Raw genomic sequence first — 16,001 nt, 5'->3', positions numbered from 1 at the left:
TACAATGGGGCTATACAGATGAAATGAAAGATAGAGCTGTGTGTCATCGGCACAACAATGATAAAAGAAACCATATGATTGGATGTTGCCCAGTGATGTGGTATAAATAGAAATAGAAGGGGACCAAGAACAGTTCCCTGAGGTACCCCAGTCACCTGATGATCTTTGGATACTTCTTCTCTCCAGGCAACCCTGAATGATCTGCTGGTGAGTTAAGACTTCAACCAGCAGAGTGGGGTTCCAGTGATGCCCATTGAGGTGATGGTGGACAGCGGGATCTGACTATTCACCATATTAAAAGCAGCAGACAGGCATAGTGAAAACAGAAATTAGGATTTAGAATCTGCTTTGGCAATCCACAGCTCTTCAAGAAGAGTAGTCTCAGTAAAATATCTATGTTTGCAGCCTGAGAAAGCCAGGCCCTCCACCCCTTCCGAGCAGATAGGGAGTGTGGGTGAATGCAATGTTTTTAGAGAGACAGCTATGACTCCAGGTCTCAGTCAAGGTCATTATGTGGCGATTAAATTGTAAGGCGAAAGCTGGAATTAAGTCTGCTTAAAGTGTGTTTGAGGAAATACGGATAGCATGTAAATTGCCCATGTTGCTGTGCCATCTGCAAGTGATGTCTGTGTGCGAGTGTGTATTGATGGGGAAAATTGAGAAAAGCTTACTGTGGTGCTGTGGGGGTGTCCCTGTTCGTTGAGGTCATGTAGGTCGAGTGGATGGTCTTTACTCTCGTCGGTTGTTATACCTAGGTATGTAAACAGCTACTAGGTAAAAAAGTGGAGTGTTGTAATACCATAGATCAGGGATGTCCAAACTCAGTCCTGGAGGGCCGGTGTCCTGTAAAGTTTAGTTCCAACCCCAATCAGACACACCTGGGCAAGCTAATTAAGCTCGAAAGCTGCGATCACACTGGACTTTTCTCCCCATAGACTTCCATTCATAAGTATGCAAATGTGTCAGACCAGAAACGCTAGTTCATGCGTCAAGTTTCGCAGTTCACTTCGGTGCAAAGTTCAAGCTTGGTGAACTCTGACCTGTGAAATTGCATCACTTGACTGCTTGAGACAGAAATTCGCCAATCAGAAATTAGACCAATCGCTTTTTTAAATGTCTAATCATCTTGTTTAATCCCGCCCCTTTTCACAGCGCCATATGACAGAATTTCGCAAGCTTAAACTCTAGTGTGACAGCGGCATAGGCTTTCTAGAAAAATCATTGCAGTCTAAGTACACCAGCAGTTTTCCAGGATATGTGTTTTAAAGAGGTGGTCCATTACGATATCATATTTCAAACTTTAGTTGATGTGTAATGTATCTGTGTGAACATAAACAACATCTCTGAATAAAATATGCTCAAAGTTCAATGCAAAGGGAGACATTGGGATTTAAAGAGTTAGCTTAGCAAAGAATGTCATTGGTTTGAGGCCCAGCCAAGTCAGTTGGTATTTCTGTGTGGAGTTTGCATGTTCTCCTTGTGTTTGCGTGGGTTTTCTCTGGGTGCTCCGGTTTCCCCTACAGTCCAAAGACATGCGCTATAAGTGAATTGGGTAGGCTAAATTGTCCATAGTGTATGTGTTTGATTGCAAGTGTGTATGGGTGTTTCCCGGTGTTGTGCTGCAGCTGGAAGGGCATCTGCTGCATAAAATATATGCTGGCCGTTCATTCCACTGTGGGGACCCCTGATTAATAAAGGGACTAAGCCTAAAAGAAAATGAATGATAGTATTCTGGGTTTTACCATGAAGGTAGCTCAGCTTAAATTGCTCTTTGTAGCCATGGTATCTTCAAGGCTTCAAGTTATGTTCTGGTTTCAAAATCACAAACTGTGATTCCACCAATCAACTGTGAGTAATGTGACAGATCTCTGATGCAATAAAGCCACTCTTCCTGTTTCTCTTGCTCCAAATGAAAACTCACTGTTTAGTAAAACATTTTTAAAATATTCAAAAAACTTCTGATTTTCATTCATTCATTTTTTTGTCGGCTTAGTCCCTTTTTTAATCTGGGGTCACCACAGCGGAATGAACCGCCAACTTATCCAGCTATTTTTTATGTAGCGGATGCCTCTCCAGCCGCAACCCATCTCTGGAAAACATCCACACACACATTCACACACACACACACACACACACACACACACACACACACTCATACACTACGGACAATTTAGCCTACCCAATTCACCTGTACCATGTCTTTGGACTGTGGGGGAAAACGGAGCACCCAGAGGAAACCCACGCGAAGGCAGGGAGAACATGCAAACTCCACACAGAAACGCCAGTTGAGCCGAGGTTTGAACCAGCGACCCAGCGACCTTCTTGTTGTGAGGTGACAGCACTACCTACTGTGCCACTGCCTCGCCTCATCTTCTGATTTTTTTTTATAAATATTATTTATTGTAATTATTTTAGATGATTTATTTAGCTAAATTTTTAGTTAAAACATCGATTTTAAAGCAGCAATTTGAAGCGTTTCAATCAGCAGAAAAAACATTACATATTTGATTTCTCTGTATACGTATACGTATACAATACACATTATCATTTATGCAACTTGACATCCTCACTGACACTTTTCTTACCTTTTCATCTTTCTGTTCAAATGTTTTTAAATTCTTCATATTTTTACTCACTCGCAAGATCTCAATCACAAAGTCATCAATCAGAGGTTTGACAAACACACTTCACAAGATCCTCAACTTCACAAAAAAAGGCAGAAAACTGGGTTTCAGCTCAGAACATGATAGACATTCTGAAAAAAAAAAGAAAAACTAGTATGATGAGTTTTCAAACAGATTTTTGGGTGATTTTCATTCAAAACACTGCAAAATGTTTGATAGGTGGAATAAGGATGGAAGGTATGGTGATGCTGAGGGAGGGCATGAAGATATGTTTGGTTGTGGTAAGGTGGGTGGTGTGGAGGAAGGAAGCTAAAGCTGAAGAGTTTAAAATAATCTGAGTTTCAAAGAAGGAAACGATACAACACTGCATTTCGTGTTTCCAGTATTGCTAGTGCTGCGGCCAGACATGTTTGGAGCGTCCTTATTGGGTCCAGTATGCTCGGGTCATTACTATTAGCTGCTGAAGGCGAATCAGTGAGATTCTGTCTTTTTTGTAAAGGACGAATTACAAATTTGTCCATTTTGTGGTCAGCCAGGGGATGAAATGAACTAAGATGACATTATTGTTCTTCTTATTGTCCACTGCAAAATTATTATTTTTTAAATATGATACGACCCACCTCAGAGCTTGCTGAGGCCCTCTTGTGAGCCGGGACCCCCCTGTTGGGAACTAGGGCTTGGGGCTTTTTTTGTACATCATTCCCTTGTAGCAAACTAATGGTAAAAGGGACGAGGTTAAGAATATTCATGGTTAAGGGGCGTGGTTAAAATCACCACTCCAATCGCAGATGCAAATTGTCAGACCTTTTTTCGAACATCTACTTTGATCACCAATAGTGTGCAAGTAAAATTAACTTTAATATTTTCAAAATTGAACGTCTGCAAACAACGAAAGGATAGAAAGAGTTGACAATTTGTTAATATTGAGAAGATGTTGCTGGATAAAGTAAAAGCGGGTTAATAAGAATAAAAATGTAAGAGAATATGTGCCTTCTCATTTTTGCAGTGTTGAGGAGTAACTTGTTACATGTAATGGCGTTATGTAATTTAATTACAAAATAAAAGTAAAAGTAATTCATTACAGTTACTGAGAAAAAATGTGTAACTAAATTTCAGTTAATAATGAAAATTAATATATATGTTAAATAAATATGTTGAATAATATTAATCTGTTGCTTTGCCAGCTTTTGATAAGCACGATGCCCTCTGCTAAGGCCATTTATTAAATCAGTGCTATTCTGATGCTTTTGGTTGGATTTTCAGGTTTGATTGTGGCGTACCACATCTATCAGTTACATTAATCGTCTGTGCCACTGAAAACATCAGACTACTACAACCAGCCTTTTATCACATTAACAGTGTTGTGCAGTAGCTATGCTACAAGTAGTGGCTACCAGCTTAACTACATTTCTCAGTAGCGTGGCGGTAGCATCGCTTATTTATACACCAAAAAGCCTTTCAATTGCAAAGCTATTACAATAGTGAAGTAGCGCAGTATCGTCCACACAAGCTACATGTGACGTCACCAACATTTACGAAGCTGTGAGGCCGGTGTCTACCTGATGAAAGTAAATCCATATGATGGCAAGAACGCTGATTTTTTCTTCTTCCAGTTTTACGGTGGTCGACAAAAAGCGTTTTTGCGTGGTACTGCCACCTCTCGCTCGCGACGTCAACATGATTGGTTGACGTTGTCAACCAATCATTGTTAGTTGAAAATATTCATTAGAAACTTAAAAGTAATCAAAAAGTTATCAGATGTAATCAGTTACTTATTTTTTTAAAGAAATTGAAAGGGTACACTACTTATTACATTTTAAATAGGGTAATTTGTAATCTGTAATCTACTACATTTCCAAAGTAAGCTTCCCAACACTGCATTTGTGATGTTACAAATTCCAAAATAAAGACATATTGTGGCTTGAGGTAAAGGAAACAAAAGTACATGAGAATGGAAAATGTAAGGATGGGCCAGAGAATAAATGTGCTAATTGTGGAGGATAAAAGTTTGAAATACAGCAATTAAGAGTTCATTAGAACATATAAATGTGTTTCAGAATAGTGAAGAAAAAAGGGGAAAAACTGGGACATTCAGATGATGACAAGAAGATTGGGATGCTTAAGAAGGATTTTGTGTTTTGCATGCCTGAAGTAATAAAATTCACTTTACAAGTAAAGGGGAGTTCTGGGAAGTGTAGTGTGATGGAGAATTATCCTGAAAATATCAGTTAGGTTGATATACTTTGTAAAATGTTTCCTTTATCATTGAGCTGCAGCTCTTTAGCAAGACATAGCCAGACAGGATGTTTTTTTTGGCAAACAGTTTCCTGTTGCTTTCAAAAATATGTTAATCTAGGTTTCTTTTTGATAGCACTGTGGCCTGGCTTATAGCCATTAGTTCAGTCATAGCTTAATTGAGCTGTATAAATAAGCAGCACTTCGAATAAAGGAGTGGACATTTAGTGAACTTTACTCTGTGTGAACTTCCCTCTTTGCTATTTAAGCTCTTGATCTTAAACTTCAGAATAATTGCCATGACATTGTTAAACTGAACTTTTTATAATTAATTATGCATGTTTGGATCAGTATTTAATTACTTCAATTACCATAATTATGTTTACAATTAAAACTTCTGAACATTCAGCGTTAATCCTTTAAGTTAAGGACTCACATCCAGGGACCCACATATCAAAGGACCTGTCCTGGACCACCAACACCTCCAACTTGGACAAGGTCTGGTCTCTTTTTCTTAAGGCAACTTAAGAAGAACCAGCTGTCTTCAACCGTCTTGATGAACTTCTAGCACTGTGCAATAGAGAGCATCCCGACCAACTGCATCACAGTCTGGTATGGAAGCTGCTCTATTGCTGAGCATAAGGCACTGCAGCGGATGGTGAAAACTGGCTCAAGCAAAGTTAAGACAAACAATGACTAAACAAACACACAAATAATCAAACAAGCATTCAAACCGGTTGGTAAAATGAAGCAGGGGAATAAATAAACAAGCAAGTTTACTGTCTGAAAAACTATCACACCTTTTTAAAAGGGTGGACAAGCTTAATCTAAACCTCTGGTTAGTTAAAATGTACAATACTTGCATATGTATCAGCTGCTGTGTGGTAGTTCAGTGCAGTCTTTGATACAAGTCTTGGTGGGTCATTAGAAGGTAGTTAAGTTCTTCTTAGTTGAGTAAACAATAACTTCAGCTATGCTATTCTGACTTGATTGGTGAAGTGTTGAGGGCTTGCTGGAGCACGGTGTTTGCATGGTCACAGGCCAGGGCACACAATTTTTCTTTTCTGTGCTGCTCTTTTCTGTTTACCATTCAAGTCTCAACTCTCTGTTTGAAACTGACTGGCCTTTAATGGTGCTGTATTTACTCTTCTAAAGAAACATAATATGATAGCAGATATTTAAGAAACATGCTAAGTGAATGTGCTTGTTTTTCTGAAAAACAATGCTAAATTTGGTTATTTACCTTTGAAGATGTGCATTCTATGTCTTTGTTTTGGTCTGTATAATTTTACCAGTTTAATTATATTTCGGAACTTTGGGTTAGAGGTCTGCATCCCCGTGGCTGTACCGTGAGAGTCGCTGAACCCAACCAGATTTCTTGCAGTGCGGGAATAAATTTCCACAAAAAAAAAAAAACGTGGTAGCATCTGGTATCTCTGGTGTAATTTGGATGGGAGCGGGTGGTCTAAAAATATAGCGCTTCTGAGAGATAGAAAGCGAGAGTGCCGCATCCGTCGTGGTGCTGTGTGTCGCTTGTTATTGGCTGTCTGGACTCCACTGTGTGGTATTGTTTGAAATACTACAATAAGTATTCAGAATTGCTGAAAATCAAAAGGCGGATAAAGTATGTGGAAAATAGGCATATTCATCTAAATGTTAATAATTTAGAAGCACACTAAGCACAATTGTGTCCAAATTACGTCTTTTATATGTTTATAGATGTTAAGATGTTGAAATGATGTGCCCTGAGGGTGCAGAATGAACGTTTTAATAATCCTTTGCTGAGATTTTGAAATACTTAATCTTTTAAATCTGTGGATTTCATGCTGTGTCTGAAGTTTGTAATGGAAATTCATTTTTAGATGAGCTTTATATGTTAGAAACTTGTCTAAGACTCATTATTACATGTGTGTGTGTCTGTGTTCTCCATATGTTCATCATAAAACCTATGTGTACATTTTTATAGATAACTATATTTCTTTAGGTAAAAGCTTTTTCATTATCCTAAGAAGGATGTGTGGTTGTTATGAGCATATCGCACGAACAGCAGAATACACCTGACGTAATTGTAGGTGAGGCCTTATTGGGAGTTGACCTCGTATAGCAGTACAAACTAGATAAAAAGGTGAACACACTTTGCTTTAGTATCTCTCACTGCAGAAACTGTTGTTGCTGTATGACTGTGATCTTCTTTATAAAGAATAAAACTTGTAAAAGACATCCCGGGTAAGACTTTGTTTCTTGACCACTGAGAGAGCCTCCTTAGAGAAAATAGCCACTACAATTTGGTGTCAGAATAGTGGGATGTCTTGGAGGAACTTTTCCGGACCCTGCGGACAGTGACTGATCATCCTGGGACTTCGTGTCACAGCCCTGCCCCGCGATTGAGGGTTGAGGGGCCGACCGCCGGGCTCGGAGGGGGACCCAACTGACATCTGGGAAAAGAACTCAGTGGCATCTGAACTCTCTGGTAAGAAACAAATTCTTTGTTTATTGTTAAAAAAGGAAATTTAACAAGTTTTGGGTATTTGATTATTGTGATCAAAATAATTAGAAGGGTTTTTACTGCAAATTGGGCCTCACCATGCTGGTAGATCTGTCTCTGTGGGATAGCGGCGTGATTAATGAAAGTGAGATCGGACATCGGGCGGAGATCGAGACCGTTGTTACAAGTGAAATCTGGCGTTTAGCTGAGATCAAGACCTTATACAAGTGAGATCTGGCGCCTGTCTAAGATAAAGATCTTTTTAATACGTTCGGCTAGCTAACTGCGATTTACTCCCGGGAGGGGGTTGAAATCAGGGGGCTGTACAATTTACTTCCAAAAAGAAGCTGAAATCCAGGCTGTGCGATTTACTTCCAGAAGGAGGTTGAAATCAGGGGCGAAAGTGAAATCAGAATGAAGAAGTGTCATGTAGGGAAAAGAATGAAGGAGATAAAGTGAAGGAAAAAGCAAGTGAAAAATGTGAAAGTGTGAATGAAAGATTAAATAGCATTACTAATCTTTTCTATACATCTGTTTCCATTCATGTACCGCCGTACCATCACTATCCCGTGGCTGAGCTGCGAGCCCTGAGAACTGACCCAGACCTCAACTGCTACTGTCCCAGAAGACCTCCGACCGCACCAACGAAATTCCCACCTCGAACGAGTGGAGGACATCTGTTTTAACTGGAGAAATGGACATTTAACAGACATTTTGCTGTGTGCTCAACATGTTGAAGACAAGCTGACAGTGAAGCAAGAGCAAGACAAGAAGAAAGCAGAAAATGAGCTGCACATGGCTCTGGTACAAGCGGCCAACCAAAGATCCAACCAAGACCTGACAACTAAAGATATCGCAAGTTCAAAGACGACAAAGGTGTCAAGGGTGAGAAAGATACCAGAAGATGGAGAAACTGGAATGTGACGGATGGCGATTAAATCTGCAGAGCCTGTGGTGTACATAACGAGAAACTGTACCAAATGTCTGCGCTTGCCACCGAGATGGACTTTTGGTCAAGGATTGACCCGAAAGGCGCAAACCAACAACGGAGCTGATGTGCGGAGAGGGAAGAGCAGAATGGAGAGGGTCTGGGCAAGCAGCCAACAGCTACAGTAAAGGAAAGTGAACATTTTTTACTAACATGTTTAAATGCAGACACATTTTTATACACACATAATCACATACACTGATATACTGGCTCTCTGCAATGAAGGAAAAGCTTGCATTTCCCACTGTAATTTTGATCACAGTGATGTTGATCATTTTTCTGATGAAATGGCATTATTGTTTAATAATGAAGCATTTCTAGACATGCCACAATATTGCATGAAAGTTGAGGGTACAACAGTTGAGTTTCTAGCTGATAGCGGCGCTAGCAGATCTTGTATATGACCATGTGACTTACAGTGTGAAATACCTCTATCAACCAAATTGCACAAGTCTCTGTCTTCATCTGGTCATACAGTGATCGAGCGATTTACAGGTCCACTGACCTGTGAAACAGAGGGGGGTAAAATTTTCAGACATGAATTTGTTTGTTCACCAAAATGCCCTGTTCCCATCCTCGGAAGGGACATTTTGTGTAAACTAAACTTGATTTTAACGGCAGATTCCTCTGGTGTGAGAGTGATTGAAGGGGAGGAATTTGTTGTTTACAAATTGAATCACAAGAGCCAAAGTGGGCCTATGAATGGCTCATTGAAGACAATGAATGGGCTAATTAAATTTGCAAATTGGCTAAAGAACGTGTTAAACCTTTTGACAGTGATATAATTGAACTGCATTGTATGTCACATGTCGTAATTTACAAATGAGGAATTTGAGAAAGCTTGGTTTGAGACAAATGTGAATGAAACATTGATTTTAGAGAAAATGTACTGAAAGGATAGTCTGTGTGCAGCTTCAGTGTCCCTGTCAGAAAAGCAGTGTTCATTATATCTCATGTCAGCACAGGCTGTGCCTCACATATCAGTTTGCAAGGGTAAACTCAGTCTTGGGCTGATTTAGGCCTGTTTGTGAAGCAGTGTGTTGAAGCCGAAGACTGAGCGCGCTCTCGAATGAGTTTAGGGTGGACAGTGAAACAGCTGTTTCAAGAACTGTGACTGCTATTGACAAACTTTGCGTAAAGAATTCTTGCATGGTTGACTTTAACGCTGCAGACATACACCCAGCTTTAGCCGAAATACCAAGTGAATTGTGGGCTAAAAGCAAATATGATGTTGGTTTAATCAAAGGTTGTGATCCAGTGAAAATCACAGAAAAATCTGATAACAGACCTTGTCAGCAACAATATCCTTTGAAAAGGGAAGCCATTGAGGGCATTACCCCAGTGTTTGAGGCTTTACTGGAACAGGGCGTTATTGTACCATGCAACAATTCTGAGGTTCGCACCCCTATTTTTCCTGTTAAAAAGATAAAGGATAATGGGATGCCTACAGAATGGCGTTTTGTACAGGATTTACAAGCAGTAAATGCAGCTGTCAAACAAAGGGCTCCATTAGTTCCAAATCCGTACACGATTTTGTCACAAATTCCTGAAAAATCACAATTCTATTCAGTGGTTGATCTGGCAAATGCATTTTTCAGTGTGCCAGTGGACAAAGACAGTCAATTTTGGTTTGCATTCAATTTCAACGGTAAAGGCTACACCTTTACACGTCTGTGTCAGGGTTTTACAGCATCTCCAACTTTGTACAATGAAGCGTTGTTAAGAAGTTTGGAACCTTTGACCCTGACAGCTGGAACTGCTTTGCTACAGTATGTTGATGACTTGTTGATATGTGCTGAGGAAGAGGAGACATGTGTGAAAGACACTGTGACTCTCCTTAAACACCTGGCTAAGGAGGGCCACAAAGTGAATTTGACAAAATTGCAGTTTGTTAAACAAAAGGTAACATTTTTGGGGCATGTCATTACACCACACAGTAAATCTCTGTCTGAAAAAAGGGTGAGTGGTATAAAAAATGCACCAAAACCGCTGACGAAAAACAAATGTTGTCTTTTTTGGGAATGTGCTCATATTGTCGCACATTTATTCCAAATTATGCAATTTTGGAACAACCCCTGAGAGCCCTAATATTAGGGAAGGGGATGAAATCCACTGACAAACTAGAGTGGACAACAGAGGCACAGCAGGCATTTGTAAACATGAAGTTACAAATGGCTGAGGCCCCTGCATTGGGTTTACCTATACCAACAAAACCATTTGTTCAGATGGTAGATGAGAGAAATGGGTTCATGACGTCATTGCTCCTACAGGATCATGGAGGTAGATTGCGACCTGTGGCCTACTTTTCGAGCAAACTTGACCCTGTAGCAGCAGGCCTGCCACGTTGCTTAAGAGCAGTGGCGGCTGCGGAAAAAGCTGTTATGGCTTCAAGAGATTTTGTTGGTTATTCTGATCTGATATTGATAGTGCCACATTCTGTGTCCATGATACTTCAAGAACAAAAACATCGCATCTGTCAACAGTTCGCTGGCTGAGATATCACACTATCTTGTTAGATATGCCAAATGTGACTGTTAAACGATGTACTGGTTTAAATGCAGCTACTCTTTTTCCTACTGAGGAGGATGGGGAAGAGCATCATTGTTGTTTAACAGCACTTGAACAGGTGTGTACACCACGACCTGACCTCTCTGACGAACCACTTGAAAATTGTGACAATGTCCTCTTTGTGGATGGTTCAGCGTTCAAAGATCCACTAACAGGCCAGAATAAGGTTGGTTACGCTGTAACAACTGAATTTGATGTGATGGCTTCTGGTAAATTACCAGGGCACTATTCGGCACAGGCTGCAGAACTCGTGGCGTTGACAGAGGCATGTAAATTGATGGCAGAAAAAGAAGCTACCATTTACACTGACTCTAGGTATGCATTTGGGGTAGCTCATGATTTTGGGGCTCTGTGGAAACACAGAAAATTTCTAAAGTCTGATGGTTGACCGATACCCCATGTTTCTTTAGTGGCAGCGCTGCTTGATGCGATTTTACTACCTGACAAACTGGCCATTTGTAAATGAGCAGCGCACACTAACAACAAAGATTCTGTTTCTGCAGGTAACTCCAGAGCAGACGCAGCAGCAAAAGTCGCGGCGTCCCGAGACGAGGACAACTCTGAATGTTCTCTGGTATCTGTTGATAATGACAATGACGTGTGTTGTTCTTTGCAGGATATGCAGACCTTCGCGACGGGGCTGGAGAAAAACAAGTGGAGACAGTCTGGCCGTGTGATGAAAGATAATGTGTGGAAGTGTGCTGAGGGCAAGGCGTGTTTACCAAAACATTTTTTCCAACATTATGCGAAATTACTTCACGGTAAAGATCATTTGTCAAAAACAGCAATGGTTGCGCAAATGAACGAACTGTGGTTCTCAAAGGGGTTCACTACATTTGCGGACAATTTCTGTAGACGATGTGTAATTTGCAACACACATAATGTGGCCAGAGCGATAAAAGGTTCCACTATCATCTCATCCACCTCCAACAGGGCCTTTTGAATATTTGATGATGGATTTCATTGAATTGTCCCCATGCAATGGGAAAAGGTACTGTTTGGTGATGGTTGACATGTGGTCAAAGTGGGTTGAAGTTTTTCCAACCTCAAAACAAGATTCGGCTGCGGTAGCAAAAGCGTTACTGACTGAAATCATGCCGAGATGGGGAATACCACAAAAAATAAGCACAGATAATGGTACTCATTTTGTTAATGAAGCAATCAAACAAGTGGGCCAATATTTGGAAATTGATTTGAGAACACATTGCAGTTACCATCCAGCTTCAGGCGGAGCTGTCGAGAGAGAAAATGGTATTCTGAAAAACAAATTGGCAAAATGTTGTGAAGACAGAGGGCTTACATGGGTTCAAGCTCTACCAATTGTCCTGATGTACATGAGAATGAGAAAAAGACCAAAAATGAATTTGAGCCCGTTTTGAAATTGTCTTTGGCAGACCACCACGTGTAGGTGTGAATGGGGGAAAACAGCAGCTGTCCTCAACAGATGTGTGTGAGGATGACATGTTGAATTACTGTAAAGAAATGTCTCATGTGTTGTCCAATGTTTGTGTGCAGGTAAAGGCCGCATTAGGGAAGGCAGCTGACAGACCACTACACAATCTGAGGCCTGGCGATTTCGTGGTGATAAGGGACCTGAGGAGAAAGAGCTGGAGAGCGAAACGTTGGCTGGGTCCATTTCAAGTGCTACTGACCACTGAGACAGCGGTGAAGGTCGCGGAGCGGGCGACGTGGGTGCACGCTGGGCACTGCAGGAAAATTCCACCACCTGAGGAGGATTCTGCGAGGGAGTAGGAGAGAAAGAGGGGCTCTGAAGTTGTCTGAAGGAAAACAGCAGGCTGATATCTGAGTGAAGCAAGGTCACAGCTGGGGAGAAACAACAACAAAGTCAAGAGGGGTGTGTGAAACAGTAACTCCTGAATAGAACATCAAACGGCCATCAGTTATGATTGAAAAGGTCCAAATGTCCGACACCGGCACTTATTACTGTGGCATCGACGTGTAAGGAACAGACTGGTATGAGACTGTTAAAATCGTTGTGAAGACACCTGCCCCAACAGCAAATGCGGTTGTAAAACCAATATATGAGCCAGCAACAGACACAGAGAAAGCCTGGATGGGAGGCTACGGAGGAGACGGAGAAAAGGGAGTAAGCGAGCCAGTGAAGTCAGCCATGTCGCAAGGTCAAGGTAACAAGGCGTGCACGCCTTTGACTTGTGAAGCATCACGGATGAATGAGTCTGGAATTGCATTGCCACCTCTGCGAATTGTGCGCACACAAGGAGATGTGTGTGTGTGTCATCCTACCAGAAAGAACGTTGCAACTACCACTACAGGCTGGTCTGACTGCAGACTGAAGATAGAGACATCAGATAAATCACCCTACAACTGCACAGCGATGATCAAAGGTGTGAGAAGGTACTTTCAGTGTCCGTTTGACAGTCCGAGTGACTCATCACCAGCAGCAGTGTGGGTGTGTGGGGACAGAGCGTTTCACTCATTACCAACAAATGGGTGGTCTGGGTGTTGTTATCCTGCTTTGATGAATGTGGGTACTTCTATTTATCTTGCAGGTGATGATGAAAACACAGGGGGAAGACATAAGAGAAGTGTTAGTGTTTTGCCTGGGAACATGCCTGACAGTTACAATGGTTATGTGTTGTTTGACCTTTGGACATCAATAGGGGCCAATATTGGGTTGTCACTGTTCTACGGAGGGGGTACAGCCGTAACTATTAACAAAATCAATGGATTGGCATGGTCGGTTTTAGCAATTGCAAACAGTACTGAAAGTGCTCTGACACTGATTAGTGATGAGATGAAGCAAATTAGAGACGCGGTAATCCAAAACAGAATGGCATTAGACATCCTAACAGCCGAGAAGAGCGGCCTCTGTCGTCTCGTGGGCGTGTCCTGCTGTTTCAGCTTACCTGATTACAGTTCAAACATCACTGATATAGTGGCCCAAATGAGAATGGCCGTTAAAGAGCCCAAGAAAGCTAACAACTCCTGGCTAGATTGGCTAGCGTTTAAATGGGGAACCTGGATCTACTGGGCCTTTACTGTAGTTTTACCTGTAGTGGGGGTGGGTCTAGTGTTATTGTGTTGTCTGCCATGTATTTTCAGATTTATATCATGGTCAGTGGGCAGACTGATTACATCTACAACATCCCTTCAGATGGTAAAGATGGCTGTCAACAAAGAGGGTATGAATATTGATATGGGGGATGAATTTGATTATGACTTTTGGTGATAGCAGCAGCTATGTGGATATGAACAAAGAAAACCTGTGAACAGACTAAGAACAGATTAAGGTGACGGCTGTTACTTAATTGAGAAAAAATGTTAATGGATCTGACTTTTTGTTTGAATTTTGAGACGACTATTTGCTTGCTTACATGTATTTTGGGTCTATCCAAAAAAAAAAAACAGCAAACTGCATGAGTTGTATGTTCTGTAACAAGTCTTAAAAGAGTGATCATTTGCATGAAAATCGAGAGAAGAGTGTAAATGTGATGTATGTTTAGGGTACAGAAACAACCTGTTCCTATGTTTATGAGTATTATGATTTAATTAACAATGTAGAGGGTTAGTTATTTTAATTAACTGACAAATGTTTCTGAATTTTGTTGTGTAAAATCAATCAATAGTGTGCAAATAACAGGCAATTTCTGTGATGGAAACCTCTGAGGGGTGACTGAGGGTCTGACTTCGGTCAGTAGCGCAATAACAGTGATTATTCGTTTAGCCCGGCTCCCAGGGAAGAGGGATGTTTTGAAAAGTAAATCTTAATGGGGAAACTATATTAAGAAGAGGGTTTGAACATCTCTAGTGTATTAATGTGTGCAGAAACCTGTTAAATGATTTGTGTAACCAGTGTGATTAATATAATTGGAATGATTTTTTTGTAAACAGCATGATCAATATAATCAGAATGTGATTTATAACTAGTGTGATTTTAGAAAAGGTGAAAAAAAAAATGAATTTGATGATGAGTTATCAATGAATGATAAAAAGAGAGGAATTGTAATGGAAATTCATTTTTAGATGAGCTTTATATGTTAGAAACTTGTCTAAGACTCATTATTACATGTGTGTGTATCTGTGTTCTCCATATGTTCATCATAAAACCTATGTGTACATTTTTATAGATAACTATATTTCTTTAGGTGAAAGCTTTTTCATTATCCTAAGAAGGATGTGTGGTTGTTATGAGCATATCGCACGAACAGCAGAAGACGCCTGACGTAATTGTAGGTGAGGCCTTATTGGGAGTTGACCTCGTAAGCAGTACAAACTAGATACGTCAGCAGAAGACGCCTGACGTAATTGTAGGTGAGTACGAGGTCTGCTTACTTTAGTATCTCACTCTGCAGAAACTGTTGTTGCTGTATGACTGTGATCTTCTTTATAAAGAATAAAACTTGTAAAAGACATCCCGGGTAAGACTTTGTTTCTTGACCACTGAGAGAGCCTCCTTAGAGAAAATAGCCACTACAAGTTCAAATAACAGACTATTGCAAGAGACTACTTTGCACGTAACAGGGAATGAGCACTTATTTTGTGGTAAAGGATAATTTGCCAACAACTGTTTCAAACATGTAAGCGTGTGACACACCACAAGAAAACTGTTATTAAAACCCCTCCATAAACAAAAGAAAAATCCCACATATTATTATTTTTTTAACCCAACAATCAAAATGTATTTACTTTTGTACAACAAATACAGTTGTAGTCAGAATTATTAGCCCCCTTTTTATTTTTCCCTCAATTTCTGTTAAACAAAGAGAGAATTTTTTCAACACATTTCTAAACATAATAGTTTTAATAACTCATTTCTAATAACGGATTCATTTTATCTTTTCCATTGTGAGAGTAAATAATATTTGACTAGATATTTTTCAAGATACTTCTATACAGCTTAAAGTGACATTTAAAGGCTTAAGTAGGTTAATTAGGTTAACTATGCAGGCTAGGGTAATTAGGCAAGTTATTGAATAATGATGGTTTGTGTAGACTATCGAAAAAAAACACCTTAAAGGGGCTAATAACTTTGACCTTAAAATTATTTTTAGAAAAATTAAAAACTGCTTTTATTCTTGCTGAAATAAAACAAATAAGACTTTCTCCAGAAGAAAAAATA

General features: G+C 40.2%; 1 protein-coding gene across 1 annotated transcript; it reads left to right on the top strand.

The window, feature by feature from the left end:
- The first annotated feature begins 7,146 nt into the window (after positions 1 to 7,146).
- LOC148679950 (syncytin-A-like) lies at positions 7,147 to 15,294 on the top strand. The gene is made up of 2 exons (XM_088649977.1): positions 7,147 to 7,329; positions 12,416 to 15,294. Exon 2 carries the CDS (start codon positions 12,975 to 12,977, stop codon positions 14,109 to 14,111), a length of 1,137 nt encoding a protein of 378 aa, XP_088506103.1. The 5' UTR covers positions 7,147 to 7,329; positions 12,416 to 12,974; the 3' UTR covers positions 14,112 to 15,294.
- The last annotated feature ends 707 nt before the right edge of the window (positions 15,295 to 16,001 follow it).

Source organism: Danio rerio, chromosome 4 (assembly GCF_052040795.2).
Source record: "Danio rerio strain M-AB ecotype USA chromosome 4, GRCz13ab, whole genome shotgun sequence".
Taxonomy (NCBI): Eukaryota; Metazoa; Chordata; class Actinopteri; order Cypriniformes; family Danionidae; genus Danio; species Danio rerio.
This window is presented reverse-complemented; position numbering and strand designations above follow the sequence as displayed.

Coding starts and splice junctions, on each gene's coding strand:
- LOC148679950 (XM_088649977.1), top strand. CDS start 12,975: ATGGGAGGCTACGGAGGAGACGGAGAAAAGGGAGTAAGCGAGCCAGTG.